Genomic DNA, 24,873 nt, shown 5'->3' on the forward strand with positions numbered 1-24,873 from the left:
CACATTGCTTTGTGAATGGGTAAGATTCAAAACAGGTAACACTAAGGACACCTGCAATGTTCAGGCATAAGATGTCTAAACCTATACAGTCTCTCAAAAACCGACACTTTTGTTAAAGCACGCTAAGAAATGGCTTGTGTTACAGATTTGCTTCATCTTCTTTGATGTTAATGATAATTGTTATGGCTCATAAAGCAATATTTCAGTAAATATGCACAGAAATTATTTTTTTTTCAGTAGGGTTCACACAGACTAATTCAAAAATTAGTCTTTGATGTGAATGCAAAATTATCAAAAAAAGTATCAGAAAATAGCCTTGGAAAAGAACAAAGTAATTGCAAATCGAAGATAAAAAATCTGTAGTATATGTATTTTATGCAGCATTTTATCTGAAAACGTAGGGACTACTGTAAATTTAGTATGAACTCACCTGTGAGAAGAGTTCTTAGGAAACAGTTTTAGCTTCGAATAGTCCTTAAAAGTGGTGACTGGGTATGCTGCCTAGGTGTCTGGTGGTGGCTGCTACGTAAGCGGCATTCACCCTACTCTGGGCAACCACTAAAGGGGCACTTCCATGGAACCAAGAGCGAGGGTTGCACTTTATTGCCACTCAGAAAGGGCAGCAGGTGCTAGAAAGCCCAGGCTGCAGGAAGGTAACTTGATAAAAAAAAATACTCTCCCTCCAGTTCTGGCAGAGCAGAGCAGTTGTGAACGAGTTAATCTTTGTCTCGAAATAAGTTCCTCCAAGAAAGTGAATTACAGCATGGTCCCATTATATTAAACACCATCCTTGCTTTCTTCACGTTTACACACAACACACAGCATGCAAGTACTACCTGATAATCCATAACCTCTAGCCTTCTAGAGTATTTTATGCAGTATTACCTTTTTGTTCACATAAATTCTTTCCTATTGATTTATACCGTCTCAACACACAAGGGAAGGAGATGCAACAGCATCACAAAAAATGCAAAACAGCATACTAAGTACTCAGAGTTTCCCCATAAAACATTTTTTGTTGAAAATACATGCTTTAGAGAGCCCTGACCGCTACCAACAAATCTTTAATGTCTGTTGGTTTGTTGTTGGTGGTTTTTTTTTTAATTTAGGGGTCCAAGAGACCCCTCAATATATAGAGAGAGATATAAATCATTCACTAGAATCCAGTTTAAGAAAAAGCACAAAGCCCCTATATTTAATTGATCTAAGCAAAAAATAGAATCCACTGATAAATACCTCTCTTTTCTCTGAGAAAATGATTACAATTATTACTGAAAGTAATATATTTACTTAAGATGTAAAGTAATTAAAGACTTGAACAGTTTCAGAAACTCCACAGACTGGTGACAATTCATTATATTTAAGACACAAGCTGCTGTCCAAGTAGTAACTCAAAATTTTTCAAAAGCTTTATAACAATTTCTTTTCATAATGTATAAGGTACATGAACATTTTACCAAATTAAAACCCAAAACTGTTAACCGTTATAATGCTGAACTATGGCTGTCTAAATAGAAAGATAATTCATGAAATGTCATATGAATAATTTGTTAGATTTTGGGATAGGAAACATCCAGGTAAATTATTCTGCCTGACCTTAAAAATTCTAACGTATGCTAATAGCTGGATTATAAAAATGGAAAATAGCATGGGCTCCCACTTTGAGATCTGATTTATCATTTTTATTGCATTTTCATTACCTAAACAAAATTAGAAACAGTATCTTCAAAACAGCAGTTAAAGTTGATATGATCAGGCATAAAATCAGGCAAGGGCACATTTGGCAACTATGTATTTGCCAGATTGACAGCAGTATTGTAAGCTTTCAGAATCAATAAGTTTTCTCGCCACAGTTAAAGGAGAGGTTAGTAATAAATCTCCAACTTAATGCAATAGGCATAATTGTAAAATACAAACCTCCCCCTCCCTGCACTATTAGCAGCCGATATCAAATGAAACAACCGTCACAAAATAGGCAATGCACTTCATATTCTACTGTATAGACAAAAAGATTAAGGGAAATGAAAAAGGGGCTGAGAAAAGGAAAGCAAAAAAAAAAAAAAAAAAAAAACAACCCACAACCAAGCCACCCCATCGCCAGACATACATTAAGCTAGTTTGACAGCACCATTGTTCAGCTGTCCCATTGTCAGACCAAAAGATGTATTCAATGCTACAATGTCTGCTAGCAAATAAACAAAAGACTACATTTTTCAAAGCGGGGTGCCAATTCTACAATAATTCTGTGTGTATGTGCGTGTGTCTGTGTGTGTCTCTGAAAAGAGTAGTCGATGCTGGCCCCCCACTAAACCTTGGAACATAAGAGAATATATGTGTAATCCCACATAAGGGAGCATTAAGATATTTTTAAAACATCTTCAAGTGGTAAAGACTAGGTAGAGCATTAGAAACTATTTACATAGGCTAAGTGAAAATTAAAGTGGTATTTAGGGCAATAGCTCTAATATGGAGTCTCCCTGAGCTTTTTCCATGCTTATTCCATGCCCAGTGCATAATAATGAAGCAGGCAGATATATTGCAAAGGAGGTGATAAAAGAAATACTAGCTCTCATTTAGAGGTAAGAAAAACAAAAAAAAATAATTTTTTTTCCTCCTTGTCCTCTCTGTATATTTGTCGTCATAAATGAAATGTGCAATTCTAACTAGTGGAAAATGCTACTTGCACACAGCAACGCCTGTCTTTTCATTTAAATAGGGAAACTACTTAATACACAGCACGGTTATAGTTGCAGCGGGCCCAGGCAACTCAAAAGCACGCGTTAAAACAAAGGAGACAACATACCTTAAAAGCAGCTCCTCATTTCTCATAGTAACAGCGGATTTGGGACAGCGCATGCTTTCTGCACCGATATTCTCAACAAAAGCCAGTTCAGAAGTGCGCTCAAACATCAATGCCACAGTAGCTACTCACTAATGGCTACTCTTTCTCTCTCTAGTCAGACGCTGAGTGGTGGAGCAAAGGGGCCCCTGCAGATTCACTAAGCAGAAATAATCCTCTCTGACAAGTTATGTTGTCTGGGCATATTTTACATTAATGCACTGTGCTGCCTATAGGGGTCTTGTTTGCGTTCACTCTAGCCTAGCTGGTGTTAGCTCTCTCAATTACCATCCAAAAAAAAAATTAACAACACCCCCCCACACCCCTCCTCTAAAAAAAAAAAAAAAAAAAAAAAAAAAAAAAAAAAAAAATTATATATATATACAACTGAAAGAAAAGGGGCAAAAATCTATGGGCAAATGAGGGAAGGCTTTCCCCCTCTGGAAGGATGCATGTTTGATATGGATCTTTTGTTTGCCCTGTGAACTAGTTGAATACAGTGGCAAACAGATGCTGTGGCTCGTGAGGCTTGTGTACTTTAAGGGAATTGGGTTAGAGGCTCTTTCTGGGGCTCTGGAGTCGCAGCTGGAGCTCCTGCTCTCTCCCTCCTTCCCTTCCCTGTTCAAGGCTGAGTGGCTTTATGGGACCTGCCAGCTCACATCAGAGAGACTGGGGAGTATTAATGCAGGCACCTGGGGATCTTCTTCAAGTTTTCAGTTTTTCTTCGCAATTTTAACCCCTCCAAATTTCCTCTGATTTTAACCCCTCCAAAACACAACTCAGTTACCAAGTAACTGAGTTTGCTCTAACCCAGTCCTTTACACTTGGCTTTGGCAGAGCTCTCCCAGACTGGAAAGGGCATTGCATTATTCAATGATTCACTCACTTCCTATGTATGAAAGGAACTATAGTGTGACACTGATTTCTGGGACACAGCCTCTTTGGCCCTACTTGGGAGATCCGCTGCGTAATTTGTACAAACAGGTTGTGGTCTTCCCACTTGCCAAGGTAGTCAAAGGAAGGTTTATTTTCTCATCTTTGTTTCAATTTTTGCTGGGTAAATCTTTACACTACACAGCTACTTTTGAGGCAGGAGGATGGTTGCGTTTTTTATGTTATTTTTTTTTAAATCTACATCACATACTTGAGTAGGTGCTTCATTAGTAGATTGAAAAAGTCAACAAGACCTTGATGCTTTTTCCAGTCAAGGCTTCTCTGCACCACTGTGGCAGTAAAATGCATCTTTAAAATTACTGTCATTTCCTCTGAAGTCCTGTTAACATACGAATGTGCAAAACTCAATAAACACAAAACATCCAAAATCGACAACTAGTCAAAAGCCCAGTAGGAATCAAACACACCAAGCTATAGATCTGGACCTCAAAATTTGAATTCAAGCTTCCATAGACTCCTGGCTATGTCTGTGCTTGGCCTGAACCTCTTTTCCTACATATATTTTACTGCTTTAAAATTTACTGCTACAGTATCCTGATGCAGTGCTACTGCTTCTAATTCCTTAACAGAAGGCTGGCATTTAGGGACTTACCTTTTTGGTAAACTTCAGTCTGGGAATGAAAGTAAAGAGGGAGCCATCACCAGTATAAATACACTGATAGCAAGATCTTGCCTTTCTGATAGCAGCTGTAAACTTCTATTAAGGTCATAAATTGTTTGCAACAGAAATGATCATTTTGTTCTACACTTCTTGCTGAGTACTGTGAGACCACAGGATTTGTTTCAGTCATTCGGACAGAACATCTGCCAAATCACCAAAATGCAAGTTAAAAACCAAGCTTAGGCATAATCTACTTTTAATACTGTAGAGAGAAAAAGCTGAAGATGATAGTTTGGGAAACATGGGTATCATGAAGGACTGCAAGTCAAGACAAGACAGGTTTCAATTTGCTTCCTTTTCATCTGCAAAACATGACCAGGATTCTAGTTGCTCTTGTAATAAAAAATAATACATCATTTTAATGATTAGCAATTCAAACCAATTCCATGTTAAATGTCATGCTCCAAGGTCAACGGAGACAACATAGCTTGTACTTCATGCTAAAAATATCTGAACAGTCATGGAAGGCGGCCAGGAAAATACTCAACCAACATGACAAATCCCATACCTCCTGCCCCAAATACTAAATCCATTACCACCATTTCAGGCATGGCCACCAGCACTCCAGATTCCTCCTCCTTCAGTGTTCACCTCCAAATGACTTGGGCCCAGCATAACTCACCGTGACGCCTGGGCTGCTCCAGACCAGTCTCGTGCTTGTGAGACTGATGTATGAGAAGCAGCAAATACCAGAGTATGCTACAGAATATACAGCTGAACAGGAAGTGTCAAACAGTCTGATAAACTGCTACAGTTTTCCAAAAATATGGCAGGGATCAGCATCTTAAGACACTACCAGCTGAGGGAACAAAGCTTTCTTTTGAGGCGGGAATAGAATGGCTCACACAGAGCCCTTTGGTGGGGAATCAATGGGCTTCTGTTGGGCAGCTCCACGCAGTTGCAAGTTCTTGATCGTTTCTGTACTTAGAAAGAAGGCAAAGCAGCAGCAATAGGAAATAAAGTGAAGTATTATGGAAGGACTCATCTATGACCAAAGGAATAAATAAAGAAAAAGAAAATAAAATCCACAAAGCAGTAACACCGACAGACAAAAAGAACCTATGCTTTCTATCACATAATGAAACGTCTGACAGAACATCTGCAGAGGGATCACAGCTGCTAGGAATAAGGGGGAATATGAGTATTATTTTTCAATTTAAAATGTACTAAGCAGGAGTGCCTTTAAAATAATATGGCTAACGGGAAGATTAAAGCAGATGAACAGGGCTATCTGGCTTCTTTCAAGATGAAAGTCCAGCTGTGGAGTTTAAATTCAACATTTAACATCAAAATTGATGGTAGATTCATAACTGATATGTACATATTGCAGAATGTTCTGCCCACGTTACATATAGTGGAAATTTAGTAGTTTCATTGCCCAGTACTTAATGTAAACCCAAGCCTTCTACATATGGCCTACAAGTTTGCTAAATAATTATGTGATGTTGCACATCCTTGAAAAGCCACTGGAATACCAATCATTTACAGAGGCGAAATGATCAAAACTTCCGTGGCAAACCAGTAACAGTGAGTGATTTATATCAATTAAAAATATGCCTTCTGCCTTCTACTTCAAATTATTCTTTGACCATTCCATTTGTTTACAGTATTTTAAAAATATTCAGAGGCCAAAATACAATGCCATTTTAGTACACTAAACAAGCAATACTACCAGCCAAGCAATGAACTGCATATCATGACAGAGAAATGGTGTACAAGCGTCCAGGACAACAGCCCAAAAATCATGAGTACAATCATGAGAGGAATTGAAAGCCTTGATTTGTTTTCCCATTTCACCACACATCCTTATGTCAGATCTTACGCAAGCCAATTAACCTCTTGCTCACATCTCCATCTTTACAATGGAAAAACCCGATAAACTCCAAAGCAGTGTGACAGTAATACAGAATGGCAAAAACTATATAAACCACTGTATTATTGTGAGTCGCACAAACATTTAAAATGTCTTCTCACAAGGGGGACCTGCAGGCTAAGTCTCAGTTATCTGCTGTTCTGTGTAGTTATTTAGGCTCAAATCACATTGGTTTTGTATAGGTGTGAAAAGCTACTCTTTAATCTGATAGCATTTTACTGTTTTAGATGGCTAAATCCCACCTTTGAAGTTGAGCAATTAGTCTAAGCTAGTCATCTAGGGTTTCTCTATTGTCAGCGAGGAGAGATTAGTTGTACTAAAAAGCATTACCATCTCTCTCCATTGACTACAAAGGGATTAGATCCCTAACTTTTAGATACATGTATTAGGCAAGATGAATCCCACCTACATGCCTGAAGTGAAGGTGAGAAATAGCATGTCTCTGTTTCAGCATGGAGCCTTGTTCTTCACAGCACTTCCAGCATGCTGGCCGTGCTGGGACTGCTGGGCAAGAGCAGCTCAGATACCTTAAGAACGTCTGGCACTTCCAGAAGTAGCTGTAACCTGCCTGCAGGCCACCTACAGCAATCAAGTTGTAGCTAGGCAAGCCTACCAAGTCTGAGGCATACCTATACATTACGCCTATGCAAAGTTTGAGGTAGAAAGGAAATTGGCCTCCACTTCAGAAGCAAAGCAAGTGGAGTCTTTCCAGCATGCTTTGAGAAAGCAGACAGTTCATTTACGTATCTCCTCCTAAAATCTTCTAGAAAAATGAGCAACTCATTGCCTGCAGCTCTTATGTTATTAGAAATCATGGAACACGAGACCAGGTGTTGGCAGAACAGAGTACTTCACTGGTGAATGCGAGTAGCAAGAAATGGGCTATAACTCAAAAGGCTGTATCTCATTAGGTTTTACGTTGGCTCTTATTGCGGTTTTTGTCAATTTTTATCTAAAACAAATGATTGCATTTTTGTCTGTTTCCTCTGTTGATTTGGGGTTTTCTGTTGCTTTTTATACAGCCTTTAAGATACTTGTACATGAGAGATCAATTTTAGTCCCAGACTCCAGCAATCTGACATCTAAAATACTAATTTTATCAGGAGAGCAGTAACCACATGGTATTAGACAGTCCTGCATTTGCTATTTGTGTTAGGCACATACATACAGGTGGAGGAATCCCTTTACTGTTACAGGCCATGAAAACACCAGACACAGAGACACAGTTCCTCACCAGTAAGTGCCTTAATTCAATGTCATGGTAAAACCATATTGATCAGCTGTAGAAGCAGTTGCATGTGTGCAGACTGTGCTGTCTTCAGGACAGATACTAACTCTGTATGTGTTCTATGCATTATTCTTACCCAGAGTACCTGCAGGTGTCATCTTTGTGGGCAGGAAGAAGAAAAATATTTTCAAGCTCCTGCAGTAGACATGCAGCAAATCATAGTTTTTTGGTATAAGCAGGCAACAAAAACAGCCTAACATTTGCCCACATCTCCTTTTGTCTGTCTTAGTAGGTCTTTCAGCCTATGCCTAGCTTTCCTATCGGAGTCATGGGGGTAGCCATTACTTTCAGACCTACAGGTAGGTCTGGATGGTGCAAAAGGTCTTTTCTAGCCTTACATTTTCACCCGGGAGCATCCAAGGAGCATCATGAAAATTAAATAGCGCAGACAGAAAACACAGAAGTCCAAAATGTTGCATAAGTGCTGAAAATTAGTATTTGGGCAGCAGGAGAATAAGAAGATTTGTATTTAAAACATACAGCACAACTGGTATCTACTGTTTCTCTCCATTCAAAACAGTGTGCGCCGCCTCCCTCTAGTATTCAGCAGTGCTGACTCTGCATCTCAGCATCTGGAAGACAGAGGCACCAGAAGGAACAACCTCCTCCTATTTACTTGAATGATGGGCTCTGGTGCTTCCCTCACCGTCAACAGAGAAGGGGCAAAACCTGCAGCTTGTGCAAATCACAAATTCTATCACATAAACACATATAAAGTGCGCTTTCTAAAGACAATACATCACTTGAAACAACTTGCGACTGGCCAGGTTGTGATTGCAGACATGGCTACTCTACAAAGCAAATAATTTATTTGGAAAGATCTACATGTCATAAAAACATCTGGCCTGCAACTAAAGGGAAGGAGGAGAAAGCTGATCAAAAAAGCAAAGAGAAACAGAGGAGGCAACAGAGCACCAGATCTCAAAGAGACAGAAAAGAAGGGAGCGAGAGAGAACAAACACAGCTGGTTATAGAAACATTTATTTTCTGATTTAATTTAAAGCCTATTTAAGGTATAAGTAGAACTTGCTCTGTCTAAACAGGAATATCTTCATTTTACACTTGTAGTAATGCCAAGATAATCACTTCTAGATGTGCCATGTGGAATATCAAAGACCTCGTGCTCTTTTGAGCACCATCTAAAGAATGTGAACCTGCACCATATATACAAATGTATAAACTGTGTTTATTAACAGATACGAATGAAGGTGGAAAATGGTAATAATTACAGATGAAATTTCAATGGCTGCTCATCCTCAAGTTAAAATTAGAAATAGAACCACATTTAACAGTTTTATCGAGCCTATTTTAAAATGATCTTATGGTGCTCTATGCAGAAGGTTCATTTCACAAATCCATGAAGTGTATCCAACACTGGGGATGAACATGGATATTTAAAAACAAGATATCACCAGAGAAAGGGATGTTCAACAGAAACTCATGTAGAAGTGAAAATAAGGAAAGGGTTCAGTTTCTCAGATGTGGGATCTAGATGAGTAGATGACTCTAGATGAGAGCATCTACCAAGAGAACCTTTGGCAGTGAAAGTGATGTGTTAAGTGGACCTTACTCCTACACTATCTGACATGAAATACAGCTTATTGGAACAACTCATCATCCATCAAGTTGCCTGTAAAGGTAGGTAATATCGCGTAGTCCTACATGGAAGGGAAAGAAACTGAAAGTTGTGTAATCCAAATCAGATTAAGTGATCTCTGGTTGCAAATACTGGTTGAGAACGCTTGATTCATTATCTGATAACAGTCAGACTTTGAAGAAAAGAGTATTTACAGAGTATGTATTTCCTTTTACATATGCTCTGAAGAGAAGGAAATGGATCAAGTTCTACATGGCTGGCATAAAAATAAACCAATAATTACAAAATATGTTTTTATTATTTTATACATGAATTAGCACAAACACTTGTTTCAGCAGCTTATACCCTCCCTAATTAATTTTTTGAAAATAAAGGAAAATTTTGAAAATAAAGGGAAAAAAAATCATGTCACTTTTTTAATACTTCAAACTCCCTATCTAATATGTTTTATCCAAAGGATACTCTTCCTTTCTATCTTCTCTTTTTTGTCTTTAAAAAATCTATTAGCATTGATTAAAAAGAAAGAGCTGGCATATAAATCTTCAGTTAGATTTATTACACAATACATTTTTCTTTGACCTTTCTCATGTCATCTGGCACTTGACTGTTTTGTGCAAGACATTAAAAAACGACTAGAGTTTTTTGTGATTCTAGCACTCAAATTCACAGAGTTTCATAGGGCCTGTGGTTCAAAGTTAGCATGTTGATTTGTGGGGAGAAAGAAATAAATCAGACCCTGTGAAAACACCCAGAAGACGAATGCATTTGCAAATCCTTGACGAAAAAACTGGCCAAACTGAGGTTCTAGGCTACGGGATTCCTTAAAATGTCAGAGAGTCAGTTTTTGAAGAGAAAGGTCTTCTTACCAAAGAGATGGTCAAGGGAATCAAGTGCACCCTCAGTAAGTTTGCATATGGCACCAAGTTGGGCTGCAGGGGCTCTGGGCAGGCGGGCCGAGGGGCCGAGGCCAGTGGTGTGAGGGGCAGCGGGGCTCAGTGCCGGGCCCTGCCCGTGGGGCACAGCAGCCCCCGGCAGCTGCGGGCTGGGGGCAGGGGGCTGGGAACTGCCCGGGGGAAAGGGCCGGGGGGGCTGGGCACAGCCGCTGGGCAGGAGCCCCCAGCGTGCCCAGGTGGCCAAGGGGGCCAGCAGCGCCCTGGCCGCTGTCAGAAGCGCTGTGGCCGGCAGGGCCGGGGCAGTGCCCGTCCCCCTGTGCTGGGCACCGGTGCGGCCGCCCCTCGGGGCCTGGGCTCAGGGTCGGGCCCCTCAGGGCAGGGGGGACGCAGAGGGGCTGGAGCGTGTCCAGAGCCGGGCAGGGGCTGGGGCAGGGGCTGGGGCAGGGGCTGGGGGGGGGCGGCGGGGGGAGCTGGGGGGATCATAGGGAAAATTTCTTCACTGCGAGGGCGGTCAAGCCCTGGAACAGGCTGCCCAGGGAGATGGCGGAGTCACCATCCCTGGGGGTATTTAAAAGACATGTAGACACTTAGGAACATGGTTGAGTGATGGACTTGTCAGGGCTAGGTTAATGGTTGGACTCAATGAAGGTTCTTTATGACTCTTAAGTTCAAATTTGCTTTTATTAGTCTGTCACATGACTAAAAATTAAACATACTTTTTAAAATAGTGAGCTACCTAGGGAAAACACTGCTTAAGGATATCGTGGCAAGGCAGAGTGTTAAGATACAAAAATCTTGCTGAAGCAATGGAAGCAGCATAAGAAGTAGAGTAAGTCCACTGCAAATAGCTTTTTGCCATGGCAGAGGTAGGCTGTTCCCACTAGCTCAAATGCTTTAGTGGATGATGTAAGCACATCCTAAGACACAGAGGGAGAAGGGCTTAAGCAAAGCTAAGCTATCTGAAAAAGGTACGATCCCAGTTTGTGAACAAACTGGATTCTAATTCCAAGTCCCAAAGTGACTGCACTTGCGTGACCAAACTCTTTGTATAGCAGGTTCCTTCAGACATGCTTTGGCTTGGTTAATGCCACTTAACTTTGGGGACTTCACAGAGAAGTCCAAAAGCATAATCACCTTTGGCTTCCAATTCAGTTCCAATTCAACCCACCATGAATCTCCCTTTGTCTAGGCAAGAAGTATAGGTCAAGTTGGGTCAAGCTCACCATCTCAGTTAAGCTTAAATAACTGGATGAGAAGTCTCCATGTCTACTTTGTCCACAAATCTTGTTTCCAGAAGATTATTTAGGCAATGGATGCCGACCTGGCAATGGCATCCTCTCTTGAAATGGGCTGTGCCATGCTGCCCATGGCTTTTTCTAACCCTGATATAACAAAGATGTACATGGACTAAGGATGTACATGTGGCAGCTCCAAAGTGCCTTGAGATTATCCTCTGCAAAAAAGCAGGTAACAAGACACTCACTTTCAGACACATACCACGCCACACAACTGATAAATGCTTTTAATTCAAAGAAAAGGGCTTAAGAACAGCCATATAGATTTTACCTACCCCCTTACCATAGCCAAACACCACCAGACTCCTCAGCGTCTCATTTCCCATAACCAGATGTTCAGACACCACTTGTCAAAACCAATTTCTGTGTTTCCAGCAGTGGATTTCTCACAACACTTACCATGTTGCTAGCACCAAAGGCTCACAGAGTCCCAGGAGACTTTGTGAAACGAAATGGCAACGGAGGGAAAGGCTGGAGGGCCAAAGGGGTGCAACAACGAATTGAGTCGTTTTCCTAAATTCCTACCACTTCAGAGCTCAGTAAGGTAACACTGTGGAGCTGCACAGAAAACGGTGCTTTTGGGATGTCTGTCTGTGTTCCTGAATGATTTGGCACAATGCATGATCAGCACACACAGCCTTGTGGGACCCCATCCACGCTCAGCCAGACACAGCCTTTCAGTGCTAGCAGCGTGTTCAGTGCTTCAGCAAAACCTGTGCTCTGATCTTTATAAGTGCCAAGAAGTCAGTTAAGGTGTTTACATATTGCAATATTAAATGCTTGGTAAATTGCCACATCATTTTGTGCTTTCAGTGTTCCCAAATCCACATCATTCATCTTTCTTCTGCAAGGCCAAACCCTGCAAAACTTAGTGAATGCACTTAACTCCAAATTAACACCCTGTAAAAACAGTTCCTCCCTTCTTCTCATACACTGTTATATGTAAAATCTACACCCAAAGTTAATTTCTTGCTGACCTTGTGCTGATTAATGCAAATTAAATTACATGCTAATTGCCCCAAATGGTTTGCAAGCAGCCCAGAAATCAGTTCTTTTTGCTGGTGGTAAAATACATTTGTGATTTTTTTTACACAGTGGTTACATTAAGGCATTGTTAGTCTTCAAAAATCAAGATGTTTTTGTAGCACCTTTTAGAAAGAAAAAAAAAACCCAGACAAACCATACCCAACCCCACTTAAAAAGCATTATTAAGTTCTGATCCAGTCTTGCAGAAACCTCACTTCTACCTCGTGGGAGGTATTTTATGGCTCGTTCAGAGCTCAAGCTCCAAGATGCATTTTACAAAACCTTGAGCCAGTTTTGTTAAACCCATCACTCCCTAATCCCCTTGTGCCTGTCAGCAGAGTACACAAGCACTTGATTTTGGACATCTGATTTGATAAGGGGTGGGGGAAGAAAGGAGGGGAGGACTGCTATTTTAGATAGATCCTACAATATTCTTGCAGTTCAAGAGAGAACAAGGAATTATTTCAAACAATAATACTGGGCAGAGATGCTCTTAGAAATGTATTGTGTTCTAGGATATCAGGGTCGTTTCGGCACTGAGTCTGAATCCCAGTCATCAGACCTGATATATGATGGTTTGCTCGGGCTCTGGTTGGCAACTGGCATGGGGATCAAATCCAACAGCAGGTAGTGCTTAGCTTCTTGGCAGTCCCTGGAGAGACTGCCATTTACAGTACAAATGCATTTTGCATTTATATCCAGCAGCAGGGATAAAACTTGATTTATGTCATGAGGAAGCTAAGCGAAAAAAGAACTTTAAACATGGTGTTCTCCAACAGAACAGTGGTTCCTTCTTCATAGGCTCTGCTGCAGTGAGTAGTGACACACCACTCCATAGTTTATCCCAAAACCGGCAAACAAGATTATGCTCATTTTATAGAAGTGGCGACACAGAAATGTTAAGTGAATTGCCCAAATTTACGCATGCAGCATGAGGCAGAGCTGAAAACAGATTTTGCTGAGAAAAGCAATGCACTTAGATATTATTCCCATCTGAATACTCAAGTCTAGAGAGGATTTAAGTCCTTCCTGCCCCATTCACAGGCAATAGATGACCAGACTATAAAGGCACACACCAGCTACTCCACATGCTCCCAGCCACACAAAACATCCTTACCCTGACAACAGAACATGAGATCTGGCAGCAAACAGCCCAACTTCCACAATACCAAAGACTATAAAGGTTAGACCATAGAAAGAACAATGGAGGTTGAAGACACACGTCATGGTCATTCCTGTTCTAGTCATTCAAAGACTGATCAGGTAGGATGAACTGATAAAAAGATGGTGTATGCACATGGTAAGCCTTAACTGACCTGATGCCTAGGAGATGTTCAGTCGTTTGGTTTGTTTGGGGTTTTTTTGGTTTCCATTTTTGTTCCATGCTTGATGCTATTTCTCCCTTCCTTCCTAATACCCATGTTCCTGTTTGGCCTCATTTCAGTAGCAAACCTCCTTTCTCAGACATTCTTGACTTTGACTTCTACTACAAGCTGTGGCTGCCAAAATCCCAGCCCCCTCGCACTAGAGACAGTAGAATTCACTTGGTTTTAACCATGAGTTCAAAGTCAGTGTTTAGGAAGCTTAATAACCGATACCTGAGTTTATAAATCTCCTCAATTCAGAGACGAAAGTGTGACCACCACCACCAAGAGATCTGCCCCATAGCACAACCCTAAGGGGGCTTGTGCTGTTGACTAATAAAAGTATTCCCCCTCCGAAGTTTTTCCTGAGCAGAGATTATCGTGTCACACTCTGTTAAATTAGGTGTGATGGGTCTGTCGTTAGGATTACTCTGTAGAAGAGACAGCTTGGAGGCTGCCAGATTCATTAAACATCTTCAGTGGGGCTTCATGGGGGCCTTTCACTTACCCTGAACAAACAACAAACACACCCTTTGTGCTCAAGAACAAAGGGAGTTTTTGCACTTTTGTTTGATGTCAGTCACAACTGGAGATTAAAGCTGCTGCTCTGTGGATTTCAAAGTTGTCTCCCCACTCCAAAGCTGCTCCTCTTGCTGTTTGCTAGGCACTTCAAAAAGGTTTACAGCTAAAAAACCCCAAACAGAACAATATTAATAACAATCAGCTTCAGAAACATTACATATTTTTGGCATTTGAATGCATTTCACTCATAGATACAACTGAGGAAACAAAGTGCAGGCTAACATATGTGGAAACTGTGTCTTTCTTAATCGCTTGGCATCAGGGATTGGAAAACTCGATTTGTAAACAAGAATTTCTGTGTTAAGACTGAAGCATGGTAGGCTCTGACCCAGTGATAAAATATGTAGCCCAGCTGAATCTGGGTTTGGGGGAGAACAGTTTCTCTTTTCCTAGCAAAGGACGCAAATGGAGGAACTTGTATTAGCCCCAATAAAACCCAAGTTATGGCTTCTCTTGCATGCTCCGATGTGAGTGAGAGATGGATGTTCACTCGTATATACTACAGACTGCTTGATTTTGGATGCCTTTTCTGAAATCTGTAGTATATACGTGTGAACAGCCATCTTTCAGCAAAGGCATCCAAAACTAAAGCAGGAAGATATCTAAAGGAAGGTTACACCTCTCCCCATCTCAGGGAAAACCCAGCACACATGTAACAGGGCACACGTAGGGAGAGTCCACCACCTCCACATGTCACTTCAGGATATCTAAAGCAAAACAAGGTGAGCTGCTATAAAAGCTGCAAAAATAAGAATAGGTATTGTCCAATTCAGGAAAGAAGTAAATCACCATCAGGAAGTCAAAAGAGCTCCCTGAAATGTCACAAGGAGCACCCAAACGTAATGCCTAGATTGTATGGGAACCTCTGTATCCCCTCTGATCTGTAGGGTCTAATAATTTACATCCTCATCTGTGATGCAGAGGTCAGCAACTGCCCGTCCTCCCAAAACAGCCTGACACACTTACGTGTAGCAGCACACTTCCCACCTGTGAAGACAGGTTTTTGCTTTTTTTGACTGTCCCTCTCCACACCTCCAGCTACAGAAGTCAATCAGATAGAAAACAAATGATAAACTAAATGGAGTTAGTTACCTAAACCCTTCAGTGCTGTCAAGAGGTGGATGGGATCGCTTTGAATATAAGAGTTTTCCCCTTCAGCCAAGATGTAAAACATCAGATGGCAGAACAGGAAATGTGAGAAGGAGCCACAAAGGCAAGTGACTGATGGAAAATGCCTTTCAAAGCAAAGGATTAAGTGTTTCTACAGTTTACCTGTGCAAGAAGGTGAACATTTTAGTGCTGCTGGATGTAAACTCTCTTTGAATGGCTGCATCAGTCTGAATTTATGTTTCTTATAATTCTGCCATAATCCATCAGTAAGGAAAAAACAGCTCTGTTTTCCACCTAAAATAATAGATTTCATGAAACATGGTTTGTGTGTTTTCTTCTCAAATCATCTTTCTGTACTGAGTTTGAACTAGGTGCCTATTCAATCTTCTAGATCTTCCTCACATTGACACCACACACCCCATCCATTTATTTCTTAGACAGTTGAGCCATATGACTTGGTACACACTTTTAACCCAATGCCAGGGCATGGCTGAAGGGATAGCATAGAGAAATGTGTGTAGTGATTCAAAATCTGCTAAACCAGAGCTTAGCCAAAGTACACAAGTGGATTTGATTTCTCATTTAAAGCCCTTTCTGTTCCAGTCATGTTTAGAAGTGTTGAAACTGTCAACAAATTCTGACATTTGGAACTTCTTCTGGGGCCCAGCACAGCTCTTACACTACTCTTTCAAGAAATACCATAGGAAGTTTTATAAATCCAAGCAATTTGGGGACAATTGGACAAACCCTGTGATTTGAAGATGATTTTTGCTTGCCAGTTCTTCCAGTGGTCCATCTGATGGCACCCAAGCATCTTATTTAAAGCATCTGGGTTTTCTGATGATGCTATATAAAGAACAGGCTACAAAACATATTTCAAGATTTTCCTGTTTCACCGGTTAAGTGAAGGCTGTAAATTTAACAGTTACTCAGAGGCCCACCTTGCTACACTGGCTTAGTAGTCCCAGTATGAAAGGATCTAATTATTGCAAGCAGCAGTAAACATGGTTAAATCCTTAATTTTCTGTCAGCAGACTCCTTTGGACATAAATTATGCAGAATGCCTTACCAAAAGTTATGTGCTGATGTAGATTGGTAGCACAGCGCTTTAATACGCAGCAGCCCCAGCATTAATATTAGGTTTGCTTTAAATAATGAAACAAAAATAAAAGTATTTCCCAGAGAACACAAACCATAAAGATGTAAAGTCATAGTCTGGGCAAGAAAATAAGTTGAGTAGTTCAGAGAATCTTCATAAGCACTAAGCAAGCAGCCAGGGGATGTACTCAAGGGGTTTCTATTCCACGAGAGCTTTCCCATTCATTTCTGTGTAGTTTAAGAGCCGATCATGTTGAAGTTCATTGTTACAATCTAAGGCAGAGTTACAATATGCAGAGTGCTCACTTGCTGCAGATCTCTTACTGTACCAAAATGTCTTCATCTCCTTATTTCCAGCTCATAAAGCTACACCGGGAGGGAGGGTGGGCAAGATTCTACTTACAAATGGTACCATTTCCCCAGAGCAGCTGTTATAGGTAAGGCACTACAAAGTGTGCCTAAACCCAAGTTGCCCACTGATGGCAATCCAGGGAAGACAGATGGCAAGTGGAAGAAAGAAATGAGAACACATACTGTGAGGGTCGTATACTGACGAAGTCAGGATGCAGCCAGGGAGAGCAGACAGATCTGGTAGGAAGGACACACTCCGAGACCCCACCATTGAAATGCTCACTGGGGTGGAAGTACAGTAGTACTGGCAGAGACATACTGCAAGAAGAAGTTTTCCAAGACCATGTATGATTTCTCTCATTAGCTTCGTCAGCTCTTATTGCTTCTACCCCACTGCACTGCTAACCCCTGAGCATAGGATACTCACACAGAATAGATGAAAGCTGGCACCCAAAAATCAAGTTCTGTGTATCACCAATGCTTGGGTAGCCTTCAGGGTTGGCCAGGTGACTGTCCCTCTAGGCTGAAATGCCTATGGCTAGAGAGCATCCAACTGCTCTCTGCTTTATCAGCTCTCACAGCTGAAAAGAAAAACTTGCCAAGTTTAAGTGCCTGGATGGAGGCACAAGGCAAGGAAATACAGAGACAACAGCACAGCATGGAAAATCCAGTTCTTGGCCTTAGTGCCAGGTAGAGTAAAAGACATCCTACACTTTTCCAGAGCCTGAAGTTCATGCACCGTGAATCAGTTGAAGGAGTCAAAGGGTTCTGGCCTCGAGGAAAGGGTTATCTAACATTTTATAATAGCAAAGAATCTATTCTATATTCTGTCCAGCACAGTTCAACTTTACTACACTGCTAAGTTCTTTGAAGCCCTTGACCTCTACTTTCTGAAACAGAAGAAGAATAGGAAAACATACATTCAAAACAGATTATGATATTCAGCTGCTCCTAGGAAATTCTCTATGCAGCACCAGTAGATCAAATTATTTTCATTATATCATTTGGTCACAAAGAACAGTGACATAATTAGGGAGCTAAATAGCAACAGTTTCCTTCTGGTAAATTTGCTGTAGCTAATTTTGTTAATAAGACTGATAATTGTTTTACGCTCATTCAATATGTTAAGTTTACCTAATACTAAAACCAATCAGAACCTTTAAATTAATTTTTGTTTCATTTCTAAAAGAATCAATGTCATTATTAATCATAAAAGGAGTGCAGAGTCAGAAGACGATAAATCTCCTTTGGGCTTATTTGACTTTCATATTTATGGTTTGGATAAGGTTATTATGAAGGAATTTTCAAGAAATGATTGAGGAGGAAAGGGAGGAGAGTGAGCTAGAAAATACTGTGCTTGAATGCTGTGCTACTATCAGCTTCAGCAGAATGTATGCAAACAGTTTGATTTCTTTCAGTTCTGCAAACTTAAGCATGGTGAAAGTGTTCAAAATAAAACAAACTGTTCATACTGCCAGGCTACAGAGCCCTAAGATGTACAATTTCAATATGTTTACGAGTGGTTTTACAAGAAAACAGGAGAAGAGATCTGGGGCATAGAACTGATGGGATTTTGCATGCCTGGCACCAGTGGTTTTGCCTTTAAAGCATTAGAAAAAAACACTCACTCAGACTACAGTTGCCTTTGTTGCATTTCTAGCTTCACTGCAAAAAAAACCAACCCAAAACTACAACACAGCAGCTATTTTAGCTACACTTCTATGTCTCAATAAATGATAATGTGGTGAAACGTCCTAGATAAATGCATCCAATTTTCACATAGCCAGTGTTGCTTGCCCACATCACTTTTTACATGCTTTGACAGGATAAGGTCAATGCCCATTGGCTGTGCAAGGAACGGAGAATGTCATCGGTGTGGCTATTGTCATAGTAACGTTCCAACTCGGCTTTGGGAGGTGGCAGCCCCTGGTTCACCGTGCGAGGAGCTGCATGCTCACAGGCCCACCAGTAACTCTGTGTCTTAACAGACAGGACAAACAGTGCTTTCAGTTTCATGCAGCACTGTATTTTTACTATTGTCTGGAAAGGGAAAACACATGGTATGTTATGCTGTGATCAGAGGTAATCAGAGGGGGCTTTTTTCCCTAGAACTTACGCCTTCTGCTGAGGAGGATTTCAATAACACCTGAAAGCCATACATGCCCGAATGTGGATCTGAATTCTGCCTTTATCTTCCCTCGGTTACTCAAGTAATCTCCCACACTTCAAGATCTATGAAGTGCATGGCAGATTTTCTTCTGTATTCATCCCACCTGACCGCTGTACCCACAGAAACAAACCGACAAAACCTAGACACCCCCTCAGCACAATCTGTTACAACTGCCCACCGTCAAATACCAAACAAATGTTTTTTGAACATATATGATGGAACACATTTCACTGATAAAATACACAACATGTGAATGATTAAAACAGAAATAACTTCAACAAAAGCATCCTTTGTCTTTCCTTGTATTTTTTAAGAGACAAACCTATCAAAGGGAAATGTTATGATAATGTATTGCCATGCTGAGTTAATTGTCAATTGCAAGTTACTTAAGTGTACTTTAATTATATGTTTAAGGCCTTATTTTCAACTCTAATAGCTATTAATGGTAGGAAGAGAAAATGAAACCAATTTTCCCTAACTTAAAGTGGAACTGTATTAAGCATAAGTGAACAAAATTCTAAATATAACAAATTATTTAGGTATTTCAGCTAATGGGAGCCCACACTGTCCATATTTTAGTCTAGCTATATACTACTTTCCAGGCAGCACTTATATATGATCATGCAGTATCAAGTATGTCAGAGTTAGGGAAGTCAGATTCAGTTCTTCAAATGGTATGAAATCATTCCCAAAGACTGAGATGGCTGAACTGAAGGGAGAACAACATTCCCAAAGGATTAATTCAGTATGAAAACCCAAGAAGATGTTAAACACGGCTTTCAAGGATTCCTTTCTCCACAGATAGAGAACTGTGTTTCCTAGATAGTTGACTCTATGGACACAAAGCCAAATATAGCTTTCAAATTCCTAAGAGCATTTGAGACATCTACAGTTAAGCTCAAGAAAATATTTTTTGGGTGCCAGAAATTCCATCCCCAAATAATTTCCATTCACTTCAATTGCTCTACTATACTTTGCAACACAAATCTGCTCCCTTTCCATCTAAATGCGTGGATTTTGCCAGTCTGGTGTGATTTAAAAGAATATTACAGTCTTGGATCATCTGTTGTCCCTTAAGTCAAGAAATATGACCAATTTAAGACAGAAAATCCATTAACCTACCTGGTACCTTCTGTCCTGGAGATGCCGTGAGTGTGAACAACTAATTGAAAGGTGTTTGCAGGTTATTCTAGAAAAGACCTTTCCTAACTCATAAATCAAAATAAATAAGATTGAATCTTTTATGGGAGACAGCACAGATGACAGCAAGACACCTTCCACAGTCCCATGCTGTATTTTTAAACCTGATAATTTTATTAAGGTATTTAAGTGTCAAATAATTTGATAATAAAACACACAGAAAAAATTGTTAGTGATACGAAAATCGGCCCTTGTCAGTCATTACAGGTTCAGCAACTTTCCTTTACAGGACAAAAAAAAAAAAAAAAAAAAAAAGCTGTACTTTCATTACTGATTTGCTTCTTGCATTAGCACTTCTGTAACAGGCCTATGAAGCCTAATTCCTTCCTATTCCATTTTCATTAAGAAAAAAATTGCAAGTCATCTTCTTTCTCTACCTTGGGAGCAAGGTACTCATTAAGAAAAGCTGTTTCACTCAATCATCAGGTTTCAATATGCTTAAATTAAGCTACTCCTAAATCTTACAACTATACATTTCAGCAAAGTCACTTGAAAGAGGAAGATTTTTAATGCCAGGGATGCTGCAGTGTTAAATCTCCTTTGTGACTATTTTGTTGTGCAAGATCCCAGAAATGGGTTATGAACCTGCCAAATGTCAACACGTGTTCTTGTTGATGGATTTTTAAAGCTAAGTTTGGGGTTTTTTTGCTTTTATGGCATTTAAAAGCAACCTTTGTATAGCATCAGATAAGCTTTATAACCAAATGTCTCTACATCTACACATCTGAAAGAACATATGTTTAGTTGTTTGTTGCCTCCCTCTAAACAAACAACATAAATAGAAACCTCTGGTACAGTGCCTCTCTTATTTTTTTAAAAAACTTCCAAAAACAAAGTAAACCCTCCAGAACCTGAACAATCCTACCACGTGCATGTATAATGGCACATGCTCAAGGCAACAGCGCCTGGATGAAACAGTAAATAATGAATGTGATTTCTAGAAGTAGGGACAAGTCCATGTGTGGTTTGTTGGGGTTTTTTTTCCTTGGGAATAGGACTCCTGTGCTGACTACTCTGCTTATGTACCGGAAGACAATATTTGTGGTATATATATTCCCAGTTCTCATTCAGATGAATGGAGTAAGTAGTCAAGCACAAGACTTCCAACATTAACTCCTAAATTGTCCTTCACTTTGGTGGGTCTCACCTGAGCAAGAATTTGAAACTTGGATAGTCATGTCAAAAATCTGGTAGTTTTGTTAACTAATCTTTCCAGGTCCATTTGGACTCTCACTGGGGTGACGCTGCAACAAAATGGGTCAAAACTCCAATGCCCCTTCCCATGGGAGTCTTTAGCAAAAGGAGAGCAACTTCTACGATCTCAAGAGAAAACAGCGTTCCCACTGACTGGTGTTATTACCTTTAAGCCCTTGCCAAAAAAAGCTGCAGATTTTCACTCGTGGATTGAAAGAACAGAAGAGAGGAAAGAGGAAATGTTATGCTATGTAAACAAATACTCTGCCTGAAGGGGAATAAAAAAACCCACTAAACCTGCAGTCAAATATTTACACTTGTGAAGATTCAGGCAAAACATCAAATCAAGCTGTACAGTTAAGAGCCCCTTTCTCTTCCTCTCTTTGCTTCATTCTGCATGTCCTTTTCTGCTGTTCCTTTCTGTATTGAGAGCTGCAGCTATAAAGAAAGATCATCTGTGAAGCCAAAGAGATGGAGCTGGTGGCTGACTGGCTGGCTGGGGACCCGAGGATGGCCAAGGGTCATCCTTGGGGAAGGGGCTACACCAGCCATGCTGATCCCTCTGTGAAAACCATTCATATTCCTAAAAACTGATCCAAACTTTTGGGGACCTTAGGTCGTTTTTTACCTGCTTGTATGTTTTATAAAGTTATTTAAGTATTTGGAAAGCCCCATCATTCCTTTAAAGTAAATACTTTGTAAGATCTGATTTTTTCCTTGAATTTTGTTTTGCATGGAAAATTAAGTCCCAAATCTTTTGAGGTACATCAGATTGCATTTCAGCTAGACATTTATTGCAGAAAAGGTCTGGAAAGAAGATGCCTAAAAGATCAGAGTCTTCTTAAGCTCATTCTGTATAACCTCTGTGCATCTGATAATCACAGTAACACAACACTTTCCTGCCTCAGTCTGTGCCTACCACCTAACTTCATAGTAATTGCTCCTCAGCTGGGGAAAAAAATAGAGCAAACTACATGGTATTATTATTATTTTAACTCAAAGGCACTTAAATCAATATTTCATGATAACAGTATCAAACAGCTCTTGACAGAGGGTTATACTCCGCTTGACCAAACCAGCAGCATTATTTTTAAATTGCCAAAATAATTTGTTCTGGATATGTTTTTGAGAAAGGAAAGAGTAAACAAATATTTTCAGTTGTTTTCCATCACAATCTATTCATTTTCCCTATCACTGCTACTTTTAAAAACATCACCAAATAATTAAAACTCTCAAAAGAATATATTTAGAAGACTGTCACATAAGAAGATGACATCTTACAGAAAGGGACTTCTCTGTATATTCAGCTAATTGATAGTTTCCATACCATCAAGTCTGTCTGTGTGTTTTATTCTGAAACAAAAACTAATTTCATAATAAGCAGCTAGGGCTAGAAATGAGTTTCAGTGGGTCACACTTAATCCCTTTTCATCTCTCACCAAATCAATCACTTGCTTCAAAAAATACTTAATTGCCAAAACAAAACAATTAGCAATATCAAACAAAGCATTTTCTTTCCACACTCTCCCTCTGGTTCATCAACATTCATCTGCCTGTCTCGCAGATTTTCAGATGCTCTGACCGTCCATTCCTGTTAAAGATCAATGAAAGCAATAATCACTCAGAAGATCTGAAAAATCAGGCCCAACTGGGCAGTCCTAATTAGCAGAAACTTCTGAAATACTGTATGTTTCAAGAGTTTCATAAGAACCATGTGCTGCATAGTTGCCACACTTAAAAAAAAAATATTTTTTCTTTTTATTTTTTAGCAAAGGAGAAACAACAGCTTTATCCACACTACAGAAGTTAGGGATGAAATATCTATCAGAATGCTGCTCTGGATAAAAGAGCTGGAGACATACACCGATCTATTTTTTTGTGATATAATTGATGGGATTTTCCATAGAGCCCCAACAGGCACAAAAGCAAAAAGAGACCAGTAACACCAGCTGCCCTACGCGGTGCACAAGCATTCAGCGTGGACATTTTGCCTGATCTACATTGCCTAGCCCCAATCTGAATCCTTCCCCCGCAGCATCCTCAGATGCACCTGCAGCAGGAGCAGCTGGTAGCTCAACACCCCAGATTTCTCTTTGCAGAGCTGAATAGCTCGCAAGAAGAAAGGGAGGCTGCCCTCCCTCCTCCATCTGCAGTAGGGACAAGGTTACTGGATTTTATTTCACGTTGCCTTGAATAAACTCACACCTAGAAAGGGCACCAGCACAATTTGGGCATCACATGGGCAAAGTTCTGTGTTCAAATTTTCCTATAAGCATTGCAAAGCAGAAAACCCTTTTCAGCACTGAGATAATATTATATATGATGGCCCTTGCTCCCACTCACACACATATCCGCTCTCTGTTGCAGACATCTTATACAGGGAACTGAACATAGGTGTAAATTCTTTCCTACAGCTGCTTTATATTCCAGAGAGACATAAAAAGACTTTAATGTAAAAGATAATCGCTCTTCTCATTCCCACACTCGTGTGTGTATTATATGAGCAACCTCCTGTGAAAAATGTGTTGTGGATGCTTTATGTGATGATAGCTTTACTTTTACCCATAAAGCAGCTTTACACCAGTGTCAGTGATTTTCTTGGATATATTAGTTTTATTATTGTAGCCCTCACTGGCCCTACTCATGCACAAGGATCACCTCAAAGACCAAAGGGCCTGCAATCTTCCTTAATTAGATCAGTATAAACGACATCAGAATTTGGTTCTGTTCCTTCGTTTCCCAGCACACAGTTACTGTCAGTGTAGGTAACTTTTCACGCCAGTGATTCTTATGCAATAAAATTCAATGGATTTATTTAAGTTCAACAGATTTTAATATTATACTTTCAAGAAAGGAGCAAGTCTTTTTCTTCTGATGTGTTTTATTTTGTAGTAAATAGGCTGCCACACATCAATTACAGCAATGTAATCAATGTAATCTTTTCACCTTTTCTGGAAAAAAAAATCCTAACCAAACAAACATCTCCCTCCTGGAAAGCTCTGTTCCTCAATAGAAACCCCTGAATTTATGTTCCCCCAATTACTCACAGTTTATCCAGGTATCCAGAGACTCCACTATCCATGAAACCAAAGGGAAATTATACAGTGATTGACTTCATAGCTACCGCAATTTGACATTGTGCTTTTCAACCTCCAGGGTCTCAATTCTTACTTGAATTACACAGATTAAGTATAATGGCACTAATGAAATCACAGTCGGTTTATAGAGGTGTAAAACTGAGAACAGATTCTGCCCTAAAACTCCACCAGTACAAAGACATGACCCTATCAGTAGAAGCTGAGCCTCATTCTGTAACTGTTGTTATGTGGTAGACTAAATTGCTTTCAGATTGCACACACTCTGGTTTTAATTTTACGA

At 40.1% G+C, this 24,873-nt stretch overlaps 1 protein-coding gene across 5 annotated transcripts in view; it reads right to left on the minus strand.

Annotated features, from left to right (window-relative positions):
* CELF2 (CUGBP Elav-like family member 2) overlaps positions 1-24,873 on the minus strand; it is a 376,801-nt gene that overhangs the window by 257,254 nt on the left and 94,674 nt on the right. The window contains exon 1 of one of the 5 annotated variants that reach the window (XM_056338912.1): positions 2,804-2,918. The exons of 3 other annotated variants lie outside the window; for them this stretch is intronic. In XM_056338912.1, the coding sequence (XP_056194887.1) occupies positions 2,804-2,910 (107 nt within the window). In that variant the 5' untranslated portion in view covers positions 2,911-2,918. Of the gene's footprint in view, positions 1-2,803; positions 2,919-24,873 lie in introns of those variants that run through there. One more of the 5 variants, XM_056338913.1, reaches the window with a different exon arrangement.

The sequence above is a fragment of the Falco biarmicus genome, chromosome 5, assembly GCF_023638135.1.
Source record: "Falco biarmicus isolate bFalBia1 chromosome 5, bFalBia1.pri, whole genome shotgun sequence".
In the NCBI taxonomy this organism is placed as follows: Eukaryota; Metazoa; Chordata; class Aves; order Falconiformes; family Falconidae; genus Falco; species Falco biarmicus.